Genomic DNA, 15,187 nt, shown 5'->3' on the forward strand with positions numbered 1-15,187 from the left:
GCCCTCCAGCGCTCCTCAGTCTGCCCTGTGCCCACCCTCCTGCAGGGCTGTCCTGCTGCTGGAGTGCACAGAGCCACTGGGACAGGGATTGGGATGGCTGAGCTAAGGTGGAAACGTTGAGCACGTGCCAAGGGACGCCAGGAGAGTATACGTCCCCTTCTGCATGGGACTCACTCCTTCCACTTTTTCACAGAACGAGAAACAAGAATTGTTCTCGTACCTCATTGGGGCATTTCAGTTTTCCCATCTGCTTTAGCACTTTCCTCAGCCTTTCCCGCTCTTCCTGTTCACCAAGTCCAGCGGTTTCCACAGGAACAGGCTGGAAACAAGGAAGTAACAGAAGCGACAGAGTCAACCATTTACTCATGTCCTCTGTGCCAGGAGTGGATGGTAAAGCCCTGCCTTGCAGGGAGCTGCCCTGGGCTGGAGGGAACCTCTCACTAGGAGAGCTGGATCTCCCACTGCTTCGTTGGTATGTGCTGGATCTGCTCAGGCCTTTCTTGTGATTACACCCAAAGGCCAGCTGAGAAACCCAGGAGCAGTTCCTGCACAGAGGATTCACCAGCAAGACTGAAGAGCAGAAGATTAAGGCACAGGTAAAAGACAAGTCACAACTGGTAAGCATGGGACATGTAGAAATGTAGTTATGCCTTGCCCTGGTATCTCAGAGACGTACAAAATTTATTCATGATAAATTTTGTGGCTGCTTCTCCCATGCACGCTGGAGAGCTAAAGATCAGATTTTGAGATTCGTGCAAGGCAGAACCCATCAGTCCCAGATTTGCAGGCACAGTTTTGGAGGCAGAGCTTTGCCACTCAAAATCCACTTCACCATACTCACCAGATTTTCCCTACACTGGGATCTGAAACCCTGTTTTATTTTTTCAGTCCTCTGCTCTACTTATCAGGATCAACATGAGCCTAACTCACCACCTGAGGAGGAAATGCTCTCCTTGGCAGGAAGGGGGAAAGCCACCTTCCCAGGCTGAGCAGTGTGTGAAATGCTCCAAAGGTGGATCCCTCCTTCACAAAGATCATGGAGAGTGGACTTTTGATGGATGGCTTCCTCACCTGCATGGAGAAAGGAGGCACAAGACGAGCACAGCCCAGCTCCCTTACCTTGCTGACGTGTTCAGCCATGGTGTGGTAATTCAGCCCAGCTTTGGACTTGAACTGCTTTTTGCAGTGCTGACACTTCAAGGCATCCTGCAGCTGAAGGAATTAAAGGCAAGTCACCACACAGGCCACATCCTTCCAAGGGCTGCTGCTGCTGCTGGTCAATAACCCCATGGGGGGCTGTTGCTGTGGCAGTACCCAGTGGTGGGACCCAGCAGACAACACAGCACCCCATTTCCCATCCCAGGCCCTGCCTGCAGCTCAGAGCTTTCTCTCTGTTGTCCTGGATACTGTTATCAAACCCACATGCCCCAATTTTTTGGAAAACATTCAATTTTGGATTTAGATTTAAAGCCTCACTGGCTGAAAACATCTGGATCTGGTGTCTTACTCTTCCTGTTAGGGGGTTAGAGAGAGAAGAAGCTTTGATCTACCAATGCCAGTGGACTGTGCTCTGCAGTCCTGTTAAGTAAGACAGATGCTGGCATACAGTGCAATTTCTGGGTGCCTGGGCTGTGTGAAATTAAGGGCACAATCACAGGAGGATATTTTCTACCTCTCATTGCCCTGCTGTTTGACCCAACTCGGCCTCTTGAGTGTGTGGGGAGATGCATTAACTGCAGACCCCAAGGTACAAGGGGCACTTGCACAGTGGGTGAACAGATCTTGACTTTTGCTGGGGCAGGGACCAGAATTTACTGATTCAGGAGGTTCATGCTCAGGGCACCAAGAGACAGAGTATCTCAACAGGGAGCCAGTGCCTGGCCAGCCGTGGTCATTCCTGCTTCTCCTGCCAGATGATTGAAGGGAGAGTGGTGCAGGTGAAACAAGACTGAACAAAAAGCTGAAGAGGCAATGAAGATGGATCTGCAAATCTCCCCTCATTATGGAACTCTGGGAAAATGAAGAATACACTCACTGCAGTCAATTGGGAGTGACTCATGGTACCTCCACTCCCATCAGTTAATTTTGTCCCAGACCCCAGTACTTCATCCTTACAAGGTGGATGCTGACAGTTCCTTCACTCATTAGATGCCACTAGCAGCAAACTCGGGATTTGCTCCTCTGGTCAAAACTTAAAAACATACCATGTCCACATTCCCACAAGCCCTCCCACCTGGGACAGCAGGAGGATATAACTGCCCTTGCCTCCTTCAGGCCCAAGCATGTTGCAACCCTCTCCATCCCTTATTTCCTTTCCAAAACCAAAGGAAACCAGTCACAAAGCAGACTGCTTAGTGCAGACAGCTCCTTTTTTAAAATAAGAGGTTTGGGAGCCTGCACATCCTTTTCCCATTGTCCAGCTAAGGAATATATCCGTCATTAAAAAGAGGGGGTGCCTCAACCCCAGGCTGGCTCTGATAGGGATCCCACATGGCTGTAGCAGCAGGGCCTCACTAAGGTTGTGCCACAGGTTCATCCCAGAGATAGAATGCTGAGAGCTGGACCTCTGATCACACACCTGGAGCTTAGGGACTCTCCTGCCTGGGTTTCCATGAAGCATCCCAGCTCCCAGAGCAGCACAGCCAGCTCTGGCAAGGACTCTACCTCTCAGGAAGTGTGACAGAACACCCACTCCAAGGGCTGGAGCCCGAAATCTTCAGCTGAATATAGGGCTGGCATATTGCCAGCAGGGAAGACACTGCTGACTGCTCCAGCAGAGCCCTGCTCAGCAGGTCATCTGGCTGTGCAGCCTGCACACAGCCAGCCTGGCTTGGGAGATGCTCCAAAGTGGAGGAAATATGACCAGTGATGGCCAGGATCCCTACTCCACTGAGGCCAGGAGGATATCGGAGGTGGCAGGATTCTGCCCAGCATTGCTCTAGGATGGGGTTTGGGAGGGAGAGCAACCTCCCACTGCTGTATAAACAGCAAGGCAGTGGCTGGGGAAGCATTTACAGCAAATGAATGTGGAATCAAAGCCCAGTCACATATTTTCAAAGCAGGAGGCATCGATCCCACGTTGGCTTTCTGTGGCGATGGCTCCGCCAGGTGACGGATGAAGATGCAATCCTGGGCTCTGATGGATGGTGGTGTGGCACAGAGACAATTTTTCACTGCACCATTACTGAACTCCTGCATCCTGACAGCCTGCCTGAGCACATCCAGGCTCAGAGTCTCCCTGAGACACGCACTCATGCAGCCAGTTTATCTGGTCTGATACAAGGCACAGCACATAGTGAAACCCCACAGCCAGGGCTCCAGAGGAGGCCAGATTAGAGACAACCCCAACAAGCTCTCCAGCCTTAAAACTATTTGTTTAGCTGCTAGAAATACCTGACTCTGTTGAGACATTGGGGCAAAGGGATTCAGAATTGCTGACAATTAGTGTCCAAATCCCTCTGAGTCAATGCAAGCCAGCCAGCAAGCTGAAGATGACCAACAAGTGTTCTATCAAACACAGCTGAGCAAGGTTTTAGGAGCATCACTGCACATTTATGAGAGGCACCCATACACATCCATTCCCCCCAAAATCCATGTGTTTGACTGAATAAAGCAAGGCCTTACTTTCTGGCAGACATCCATGTGTTTTTTGAGTCCCACAATAGTTTTCCTAGTTATAACACTGCAGGTTGGACAGGAAACCTCCCCCTTCTCGCTGATCTCCCGCTGCCACTGGTCCTCAGGGTTTGCTGGTGAGGGAGAGAAGAGAGGTGTTACATCCAAGCTGCCTCAGCTGCTTGATTTGATGAGTTGAAAAGCAGTGAAGTGGGAAAGTTCCTGATATTAAAAAAAGAGATAGCCTCTCCCAGGCAAAGCCAAAACTGGACATGAACCATGCAGCTCTCCTTCTCCCACTCTCCTACAGCTGCCCAAGTAAACTGGGTCACTAGGTCAATTTTATGTGGAGTTACCAGACCTGATGACCTGGGGAAAAACCCAGGTCTTTCCAACCGCTCTGGTATCCTGCAAACTGGGAGTTATAAAAAGATGATGATGTCCCCAGCCACCTGATCCTGCCCTGCTTGGAATAACTTCCCCCTGCCAAATGAAACAATTAGCGGGAGTGAAACAAAGGTGAGTGTCTCAGCTCCATCCGGACGTGTGCCTGGAAAGCTTCTCTGGCAATCCTCTTCCCAACAGACACGGAGGAAGCTGGGGGACTGCTGGCTTCCAGGCATCTGTTTATTTGAATGGCTGTGACTGGCCTTTAAAAAACCCAAAATAAGAGATATGTGGGGCCAAAAGCAGCTCCCAGGCCCAGAGTTCACGCCGTGTTCTCAGCAGAGCAGTGCTGGCCTTCCAGCAAGGGAAGCCTGGGCTGAATAAAATCCGCCAAGTCTGTTTATTTGGATGCTCTTGCACGGCTGTGAGATCAGAGAGTCGTTTATTTGAATTTGAAAGCAGTGCAAGGCACTGCAGCTGTGTTTATCTTGCACATCCTGCGTTCCTCCTGCTGTCAGAGCTCTCAGGGAAAGCAAGCAACCTGTGCTGGGTGCAGGCTGCACCTCGAGGCTCAGGGAAGGCACAATTATGCCCAGAGTTATGCACTGGTGTCATTCATGGGAATGATGCTAGAAAAAATGCCATCACCACATGGGTCACATGCTGACTCACGGTGAAGCCAGGTGGAACTTGGCTCTCAACTCCCAGCACTTTCATCACCTGACCTGGCAGTGAACTGAAGGTAAGGTGCCCCTCAGGATGTCAGCTGTGGCGGCACCAACATTTTAGCAGCAGTGGCTGTTTCCACATCTGTGTTATATCCCAAAAGGGCAGGAGTCGTGTGCTCCTACCTCTGACTTGGTGCTGCTTCTCCTGAAAAACCTGCCAGAAAACTCACCCAGCAAACAACCTGCTGGGCCAAGAGGGGTGGGGGGACCACGAGCTGCAGGTGAAGGTGGGGATGGAGGCATGAAGGTAGGGACCATTCAGGCTTGGGGTAGTGCACAGAAAAGGAGCTACATTGCACACAGAGCTGCTGCCTGTGTTTTGCCCCCACCAGCCTCACCTGCTGGTGGATGCACAGGTGTTTCCTTCTTCACACCAACTCCTGGAGGTTTCTTCTTCAGCTCCTCCACGTTGGCATTTCCCTCCAGCTTCTTGGCTCGATGAGCTTTTGCTTTGTCCTCTGCTTTGACAAGACCTGTAAAGAAAGAGGATTTTTATTCACAACTTGCTTTAATGCCTTCACATTTAACAGGTAAAAAACTCTCTCCCTCTGAGCCAGGGACACTGAGCTGGCTGCATGTCTGCCAAGGCTGTACATGTAGGCTCAGGTCCATAATTATGACAAGCAATATTCTAACAGCTTGGGGTGTTTTACAAACAGCATCATTTTCCCCAACACAAGTTTATGAACTGTGGAAACTCCATGGCAAAGTGAGGTAGGATGCCTCCAGCCAGGCAGAGTGAGGTAGGATGCCTCCAGCCAGGCAGACAGGCTGGGGAGATGGGAATAGGGTGTTTTGCAAGAAATTGAAAGAGGGAATTGGAACAGTAAGTTCAGTGTGTAAAATGCTCCTGCTGACGTTCCCGCACTGGAAAGGCTGTTTAACTCCCCTGAATCCCCAAATCCATGTGCAGCTCAGCCCTGTGCCTGCGCTTCGACAGAAGGTGCTGCAGGCAATGAGGTGACTACCAGGGTCAGATCCACATCCCCCTAAACCTGGGGGCTGTGACTCTTGCAAACGCAGGGTCTGGATGGAGACAGCACCCCATGACGTGCTGGGGCACCCTCGTCTTTGGGCAGTCACTGCCACATGGAACTCGGGGAAGCTTAGGCAACCACCTGCCCCATCTTCATCTTCCATCTGAGGCACTGGGTCATGGGGACACCTCGTTCTCCAGGAACCCACAGCAGATGGTTCAGTCTCCAGCAGCAGCTCTGTGGGGAGGATAAGGGAAACAAGCCCAGACTTCCCAGGAGCCAGAGGAAAGGAAATCGCAGAGACGACATCCAGCCTGCTTGTCAGTGTTCAATCCCTTCAAAGCCATTAGTGCCTCTCCCCCGAGTGCCTCATGCTGCAAGGTGCTGCCTCCTGCAGTGCCTGGAAATCTGCTTCCTATTTCTCTGGCTGAACGTATCTCATAGTCAGCCTGAATCCAGTTGCTCTCATTCCAGGGATGCTCCAGGATTTCCCCCTCCTTCCCAGCCCATTTGGGTGTATTTCTGGAGCATGACCAAAGTCCCACTAGCTCTTGCTTTGTCAGGCTGCAGCAGCCAGTTCCTGGGCCTCCTCTCAGCAAACATCCCGGCAACACGTCTCCTCTCCCTTGGATTCATTCTCCTGAATGTGGGCGACCAGCCCAGGAGATGGAGGCTGAGGGATGGGTGCGTCACGAGCCTCTCTACGCAGCAGAGCTCCTTCCCGACGCCGCTGGAAACGCTGCGACACCCAGCATGGTGGGATGCTGATGAGATGATGTTTCTCATATCTCACTGGTGTCAGCAGCTCGTTACTCTTGTGTTACAGATGAACATACCCAGATCCTTTCCTCTCTTCCCTCATTTCCGAAGCAGAGCAGACAGGGTTGTTATCAGTCCCAGCTCTGCTGCTGCTTTTCACTCCCTTTATGACTCGCTCATGGTAAAAAGCGACAGCTCCTCCAGTTAGATCCTCGGGCTTTGTCTGGCTCCACCACAGGGAGGGATCTTGGGGAAGGGACTTCCCTGCAATGCCCTGGGGAGAAGGTACAACCTACAGCTGCTCAGAGTTGTCCTGTATTACCTTTCAGTCCAAATGTCCCCGAGATGGATGGCTGCTCCCCCGTAAACTTCTTAGGAGTTTTCTGTTTCCTTCCTGACTCAAAAGAGAGAAACAGAGAGAGAGATTTGGTCAAATAACTGTACTGCCAGAGGGATTCATCATGCCTGGGGTATGGGGTGGGCACACACTCCATGTTAGGAGTGGGTCAAAGGCTGATGAAGCACCCACCCACTAAACACCAACAGACTGCTGCTTCCCACTCCACAAAATCAGGATAAATCTGTTATTCAGGATTAATTCAATGAGTGAAAGTGGTGGCTCTGTCTAGTGCAAAAGCTAAGCAGCTCCCACATGTGGCTGTGGTGGTTTGCTTTGGTGTTGCAAGCAGTGGAAACCGTGATGGGGACAACCACTGCCCTACACCAGCTCAGCAGCGGCCATGGACAGACAGAGACTCCTCATCCTGTCCCAATCCTTCAGGAAGATGGGTTTGCCAGAACCATCCTGGTTTAACCTCACGCACTCAGAGTGGACAGACAGGCTGACATGGCAGCCAGGAATTCAACCCATTTCCAATCCTATCATAGGATTGTTAAGGTTGGAAAGATCTCTAAGATCACTGAATCCAACCATCACACAGGTCCTTTAGAAATACTTCCACCACAGCTACAACTGTGGAGTTTTAACTCCCAGTGAAGCTGCAAGAAACTGGAGAGCAGGGCAAGTTATCAAGGTCTGGAAACAAGGCTTGGCCATCCCTTGGATTCAGAGACACTCTCAGCAGTGTTGGCTGCAGCAGATCCCCTTCCCATGGGACACCTTCTGAACCAGCGTAGCCCTGGGCTCTAATCTTACTGTGCTTCATCCTCTCAGGGTCTTCCTCCTGCAGCGAGGCCTGGCTGCCCCGCTGCTGCCCGACGTCCTTGCCACTGGAGGATTTGGCCGTGGGGGTGGCAGCTGCCATCGCCTCAGCTGCTGCAATCTGGAACTCCTTGCTCTCCCGGCTCTCCGCCAGGCACTCGCCATTCTCCGCGTGCTCCTGGGCCACGGCTTTTTCCGTCTTTGCCTGTTTGGGATGGATGGTGGGGCAAGCTGAACTCTCAGCAGGTCTAGGGCAAAGCACAGAGGGCTCGTTTAAAGAGGGCTTGTTAGACAAGTGTCCTGACACCTCTCCCCCCTCGCCAGCCCAGGTTGTAGGAATGGAGGCAGGCATGTTCCCCTTCTCCCAACCATCCCTGTGCCACTGCCATGCAGCCCAGCCACAGCCTGGTACCTTTTCTTTCCACTGCTCTTCCCAATGGCCTTGGGCACTTTGTTTTCTGCTTTGCTGGTTGGCACTGGCCGGTCCAAGTGATTCCAGAGCCGATGCTTTTCCAGCTGGGTTTTGGAGGTGAAGGCAGCTTCGCAGTATGAGCACGAGTATGTCAGCTTCTCCGAGATCGCACCCTGAGTGGAGCAGGGAGAGGCAGGTGAGCACAGATGTGAGATCTCAAAAGAAAGCCTTTTTCTGACACAGGCATGAACATAAATAATGTGTAATACCCTTCTGCCCTTCCAAACGATTACCCAAAGTCCACGATCCCCCTGGGCCAGACCTCACACTGAGCTGCAGAGATCTCAGTCCCTCTCACACACACACCTCACATACTGCTCCTGGCCCACCTCTGCCCTCCTCATTTCCTCATTTTAACCTCATGTTTTTCCTGGTGTTTAAGGCCTGAGAGCAGCTTTACCCTGCAGATGGTAATGGAGGAGCCAGTCACTGGAAAGGACAGACAGTTCCCCAGTCTCCTTACCCCTTGGCAGCGCTGATAGTGGTACTTCAAGCCATAAATGCTGGGGAACTCCAGCCAGCAGCCTGAATTGGGACATTTCACCCTAGAGTGGGCTTTGAATTCGTCCTTCCACTGGTTCATCAGGGGGAGCTGGGAACAGGAGAAACAAGAGATAGCTGAGTGAAGAGCACTCTGCGCTTGTGTGTGTGCTGATGCATCCCAAGGGAGCTGGGAGAGCACATGGGACCTCTGATCATTCCCTTCCACCACACAGTCATGAAGTGGACCCCAGGGGTGTGTTTCAGTTATCAGTGCTCACTCCAGTGAGAGCTGCTGGGACAGATGCTGCAGGCTCCATAGGCTAATGATTCCTGCTGAGGCTTTACCTTGCCATGCTTCCCAGAGCACACACACACTCCCTACCAGGCTGGGGAATAAATCAGACCTGAAGTCACCTGGTTGATTTAATCACCCCACATTTCATCTAGTCCGTAAATCACCCCATGCCCCTGCTCTCATGACAAACTGCTCCATGTGTTGTCCATGCTACCAGGCAGGAATTAAACTGCACAACTCTGAGGGAATAAATCACCCCCTTGCCATTGCTGCTGGCTCATTAGCCAAGCCTGACACGGCTGTGACAGGATCCAGTCATCTGGACATGGCCCTGGGAAAGCGAGGCTGGAAAGGGGTACAGTTCCTTAACCAGGTTTTGGAAGATGCTGCATGCCTGCACGTAGGGGTTGAGGGACCAAGATCTTGCTCAGCCCAAGACAAGGCTGCTCTGAAGATTAAACCACAGGGAAGGCAGGTTTAACTCTGGAATGGGGCTGGAGTGCACAGTGCAGGGCACATCAGACAGAGTGAACCAGGGAGGGCTCAGGGACTGGAGTGTGTGAGGTCTTACAGGGATGTCTTTCAGTGCCTGGTTCTCAGCCTTGGGTCTTCCTTTCTTCCTGCCTTCGGTTTTGTCACTGGTTGCATTTCCTGCAAACAGACACAGCACAATCACCAGCCGTGCTGGAGGAGCCACTGTCCCAGTAATTCTGCTGCCCAGCCCCAGCTTCCTGCTGCCTGCTTTGTGCCCTCAGCTCTAGGCTGGCCATTCTCTGTCCTAGCAAGGATAGAGATGCCCCTCTGGAAGGCAATGGCAGCTCCCTTGCAAATGAGGTGCTGATAAGACGTGACACAGGGTAAAACGGTCTCCTGAACACAGGCATGTTCATATTGCAGACAGCTGGAGTTCATTCCCTTCAGCAATAAGTTATCCTCCTCTGTTTGCAATTATGACTTTAATCCCCTCAAGGTAACAGTGGCATCTGGGAAACATTTAGGGCACACACATTTCCCCACAAAGCCACTGATTTTGGAAGCCCCATCTGAGCTACACCGCTGGGGTCTAACCCTCTCCAGGGGTGCAGGCACCCCTCGGCATCCAGAGCTGCCCTGACCAAGGTAAAGGCAGTGGGACCCTCTCTCATAGAGGGGATCTGCCCAGCATAAGCAGACAGGAGGAAAAATCTCCTTGGGCCTGGAGATTCCTGGATAGAGAAATCAGCCATCCATCAGCGTGACAGCCCTTAGTGTGAGGGTCCCCTGGGGCTTGTACGCTAGCAAGCCTCCATCCCGGGGGCCGCGACACGGGAGGCAGCAGATGGCCTGAACTCATTTAAGCCTTTCCAGCCTTTGATGTAACACTTAGCTACCAACACGATAAATAGGCGGCGAGACACCCATCTCGTTAAGCCAGACACACGCCTCTCCGAAGGGAGAGACCATCTCCATCCCTCCCCTCCTGCTCCCAGCAACCAGCTCTCAGAGCTGGGGCTTTTTGGCCAGCACAGCCCTCGCTGGTGAGTGGAAGTGAGGAGCAGACACATCGAGACCCGGGCCACTTGTTCTGGCAGCCACCCCCCAACTCCTGCCTCTGGGCTCATCCTCTCTGCCCCATCCACCTCCACTGAAAGGACAAATCAGCTCCTTACCCAGCTTGGGCAGCTCTGCCGGTGGGTTTATCCTCGTCTCCGTCCTGCTTTCCTTGCTGGCAGTGGGTTTGTTAGAGCCTGCAGTTTTCCTTCCACCCTTACAGGTATAGGAATCCGCCATCTCTGAAAGAAGCAGGGGAGGCGTTAAAATTCGCTCCTTGGAGCTGGGAACAACACATGGTAAAAGCAAGGAGAGCTGCTGGGGAGGGAGGGAAACGAGAAAACCATCACGCAGCTTCAAGATTCCCACAAAGAGAAGAAACGGGACGTGCTTCCGAGTATTTGTTCTACAGTTGAGGAACGCCACAGACATGGCTGGAAAGCTGCTTTCATTACAGCCTGGCTTCCCCTTCACATACAATGGCAAAGACTTTATTAAAAATTATGGGCTGGCTTTGCCCAGAGAAGTAGTGAATAAATGGATTTTCCTCTTCGTTTATTTCTCCGCTTTCATTTAAGACACCAAAAGCAAAAAAAAATAAAAATGGTGAGTTTTAATGAACAGATGTAATGATAAATTTCCAATTTTCCTTATTAATGGGAAACTGTTATAAACTGAGAATTGTTAATGTTATCTGAATTTTCTGTATTAATAATTCAATTTGGCTTCTCCATAAATAATGAACGTCAGGAATTATCACACAAGGCCCACTCTCACTCCTGATGGAAGTGGGCAGTAGGACACCCCTCCATTCAGCAGTGCCAAGAGGAAGCCCACGGCATGACTGGCTCTGCCTCCAGCTTCAAGCTTCTTCTTCCCCTCCCGACAGCACAAGCAAAGGCACATCTGAGGATGGGGGCTGTTCTGGGAGATGGATATGGAGATCCATATATGGATTTGGGAAAAAGAAGTCCTCCGTGCCTCCACAATGAGAACATCAGGCCCTTGGGTAAAGATTCCTTGGACCACCATGACCTTGAGACCTTGGCTGGGACGGGACGCCGATGTTCACCCATGCGTTTTTTAAAACATGGATTTGACTCATCACCTGCAATTCCTCCCACATGTTTAGCATCATTTAACTCGAAGGAGCTGATTCCCAAAAGCATCCACACTCATCCTGTCTGTCCTCATGCCTAGAGGATGGAGGAGCATCTCCTGTGTGGCCAGATTGCCAGCCAGGCCACCAACACGCAGGACACAAGGGTCCAGCAGTTCTTTCTGAGGTGTCCCCAGGGACTTTCCATGTAGGATCAGGGACTTTCCATGTGGGATACAGCCCACATGCTCCTAGAGCTGGCAAAAGCTTCCAGCATGTGCTCGGCTGGTGACACATATGTGGTTGTTTGCATGGGCACAAAGGTTAATCGGATCAAGTGAGAAATTCCAGCTTGGCAACTGGTTCTGTGGCATTTGGTGCTGAACATGGGGATGGCTGATTCAACTAATTTGGGATCTTTTGGTGGGAGAGCTGGGTAGGAGTTTGTAGCCTGCCTGACAGCAGCTCCTTTCTGGAGCAGGCACAGAGAGGGGTCCCTGTGGTTCCTTCCCAAATCGCTGCTCCACTCCCACCAGTGAGGGCACTGCTACTGTCCCCAGTCCTCCAGGGACAAATGCACCGGTCCCCTTCCTTCCCAGGCTGCCTCCTGGCACCTCTGAGCAACCCTCACTCAAGCTGCTCAAGAGGAAAAAAAGACTCACAAAAAAACCAGTGAAGTGAAAGCTGAAGACAATATTTCTGTGCTTACAATGGGGTGAAAACCAAGGGGAAACCCACACAAGTGACATCTCTATCCAGCCAGGGCTAGTGCCAAAACGCCATGGGGGATGGAGCACAGAACCTCCTTGCCTGCCTCACTGGCCAGCTCGAGGGGACAGGCAAAGGGGACAGGCCCTGTTGACATCCCTGGTGCTCACCTCCTGCACCTCATGACACTGCACACCACTGAGCACCACCCCAGCTCTCCCTTCCCAAAACATCCAAAGTGCCCAGCTCAGCCCTGCTGCAGCAGCTGGACACCTCTCACCCTCCTGAACACATCTGGCCCCTCAAAGGAATCCCCTCTGCCCAGCTTAAGAGGTTCAGAATCTTCTGTTTTTCCACACCAAAAAATCCTTTGCATTTTTCCCCTTATTTTTTAACCAAATGAAAAATAAAAAATGTCATAAACCTGTCAGCAAGAGCCAAAATCTGCTCCCCAGCCACTGAAACAACCCCAGGGATCACAGAGGAACTGTCCTGGAGATACAGAGCAAAAATCAGCCCATTGTGGGGTTTTTTGTTAACGTTCAAACTTCTCACTCAATTTTGAGTAACATGCTGAAAACAGGCAACAGCCTGTGTTCTTCCACACTTTCCTTAAGGTTTTGTTGAAAACTCTTTTGCAACTGGTCATGGGAAGAGAAGCCATCCACAGGTTCCAGCCATGAGCCAGGGGTGGGATGTGGGGTGGTAAGGCTGGGCTGGGTAGCATCTTATGAGGTCTCCAGCTCTTTCTAGGTAACTTTTTAGAACTTTGCGGCAACATTTTTGAAATATCCCACTCCAGCTCTGGGGAAAAAAGCTCCTGTGAACGCAGCCACCAAAACGTGATGAGTGAAGGCCGAGCTGGCACTGCTGGGAGCAAGGGTAAGGAGGAAACCCATGGCTGTGGGAAGGGGGAAGTGACTTTTGGAAACGAAAGGCACTGTTCCCAAGCCACTGGCAGCCCTGTGCAGCTGGAAATTTGGCATAGAATGGGAAAGGGGAAATAATTCCATGCAGAAATGCCTGTCCATTAATTTGGATAAGGCCTGAAGGAGCATGTACGTAGCAGGCATGGCTGCGACCCTCTCACAATGTCCTTACCAGGGGAAAGTCACCTGCAGACCATGACCCCAAGTTCTCCTGGCAGGATTCTCACCCCAGTCCCATCCCTACAGATGGACTTTGCTGCACAACAACTGCCTGGTCACCTGTCAATCTGCTCTACCTATCATCAATAATTTACCAACAGCTCCAGAGACACAGAACAGCAAAAGCCAAGGGAGCTGCCTGTCCCAGGAAAAGCCGTGTGCCAGCAATGAGACCAGCACAGATGATGGATGCCAAAGGGCACTGCCATCCCTGTCGCTGTCTGAGGAGCTGCATTCCCTCCCATGAACTCCTGGCAGAACCGGAGATGCTGGGACAAACTTGCAGGGAATAAAGACAAGGCAGCGGAGTGAGAGGCTTCCTCTCGAAGAATCGCCCTCGCTGGATGTTTCCCCGGGAGGGAAGCACATGGCGGGTGAAGCGCTGCCAGCCGCTGCCTCCCTGGGCAGCTCCGGAGGGACACGGCGCTTCCCGCCGCTATCACCCAAACCGAGTGCCACCCATCGAGGCTCTCCAGGAGGGAGAGCCTCCCCCACGGCACGCACACACCGCTCCTACCGCACATGGCTCTGACCAGGCGCAGACGAGGCTTTTGAGGGTGTAAAGTTTCTCTTCGAGGCGCGTTATCCCGTCCCTCCCCTCTCCGTCCCCGGGCACTGACACGAAGGGAAAAGCGCCCGCACATGCCCGGCACACAATGAGTCCGCCCCGAGCCGCGGGGACCGGGGTGCCCCCTGTCCCGGGGGTCAGTGGCTGCGGGGAGCTCTGCCCGGTGCCGCTGTCACCTCCTGGGCGCGGGGAGCCCTGCCCTGCCCGGTGCCGCTGTCACCTCCCGAGCCGGGGGACCTCTGTCCTGTCACCTCCCGGCCCGGCCGTGCCGCCCGCGTCCCCTCGCCGCCCCTCCCCGCTGTCACCCCGCGGGCAGCGCCGCCCGGGCCTGTCACCCCGCGGGCCCGCGCCCCATCCCCGGGAGGCGGCCGGGGCTTCCCCGCGGGCCGGGCCCGGCAGGGAGGGGACGGAGGGCCCGGCCCGGCCCGGCCGCGCTCCGGGAGGGGAAGAGCGAGCGGCAAAATGGCGACGCGGCGGCGGGCGGAGCGGAGCGGAGCGGAGCGGGGCGCGGGGGTCCCCGCCGCGGGGCCGGGCGGGCCGGGGGCCGCTCGGTGCTTACCTCGGCGGGCCGGGCCGCGGTGCGGGGCGCGCAGGGCCGGCACCCCCGGCCGGCCAGGCGGTGCCGCCCGCCGCCCCCGGGCCGCCGTGCGGGGCTCCCGGCGCGCCCACACCCGCGGCGGCGCCGCGCTCCGCTGCCGCGCTCCCGCCCGCCCCTCGCCGCCGCCGCCGCCGCCGCCGCCGCCGCGGCTCATGCGCGCTCCCCGCCCCGCCCGGCCCGGCCCGGCCCGCCCCGCGCCCCTCACCGCCGCCACCGGGCCGCTCCGGCCTCGCCTGGTTCCGGGACCGGCACCGGGATCGGCACCGGGAGGACGGGCGGGGGCGCCGCCCCGGGAGGGCGGGACGGGCTAGCGCCCCCCGGATCGGGCTGACCTGGGCAGGTGCGGCCGGAGCCCGGGACGGGCAGGGCTGGGCTGCGCTGCCTCTGCGGGATGCGGGCAGGGTGCCGAGCTGCCCTCCGCACCTCCAGGGTGTTTGGCCTCCGTCACACCCTCCGGGGCGCGGGCAGCGTGTCCTGCCCTCCAGGGTGTAGGCGCTGAGTGTCCTGCCTGTCATCTTCCCCTCCAGGGAGTCCCCACTGCCGTCCTGCCCTCCAGGTCGTGGGCAGGACGCCTTTCCCCTTACCCTATTCTCTAAGATGCAGACAGGATAACGTGCCTCGTTCTGCCCGGCAAGGTGCCCTGCCCGTTATCCTTTCC

At 54.2% G+C, this 15,187-nt stretch overlaps 1 protein-coding gene across 12 annotated transcripts in view; it reads right to left on the bottom strand.

The window, feature by feature from the left end:
- Positions 1-14,971, bottom strand: part of ZNF512B (zinc finger protein 512B) — a 30,084-nt gene extending 15,113 nt beyond the window's left edge. The window contains exons 1-11 of one of the 12 annotated variants that reach the window (XM_038159028.1): positions 14,953-14,971; positions 10,528-10,650; positions 9,450-9,529; positions 8,564-8,692; positions 8,041-8,213; positions 7,623-7,876; positions 6,789-6,860; positions 5,069-5,203; positions 3,625-3,749; positions 1,120-1,212; positions 221-319 (exon numbers count right to left, since the gene is read on the bottom strand). In XM_038159028.1, coding sequence (XP_038014956.1) covers positions 221-319; positions 1,120-1,212; positions 3,625-3,749; positions 5,069-5,203; positions 6,789-6,860; positions 7,623-7,876; positions 8,041-8,213; positions 8,564-8,692; positions 9,450-9,529; positions 10,528-10,648 — 1,281 coding nt within the window. In that variant the 5' untranslated portion in view covers positions 10,649-10,650; positions 14,953-14,971. The other 11 variants (XM_038159022.1, XM_038159021.1, XM_038159020.1 and 8 more) reach the window with 11 other exon arrangements.
- Between the last annotated feature and the right edge of the window lie 216 nt (positions 14,972-15,187).

This window comes from Motacilla alba, chromosome 20, assembly GCF_015832195.1.
Source record: "Motacilla alba alba isolate MOTALB_02 chromosome 20, Motacilla_alba_V1.0_pri, whole genome shotgun sequence".
In the NCBI taxonomy this organism is placed as follows: Eukaryota; Metazoa; Chordata; class Aves; order Passeriformes; family Motacillidae; genus Motacilla; species Motacilla alba.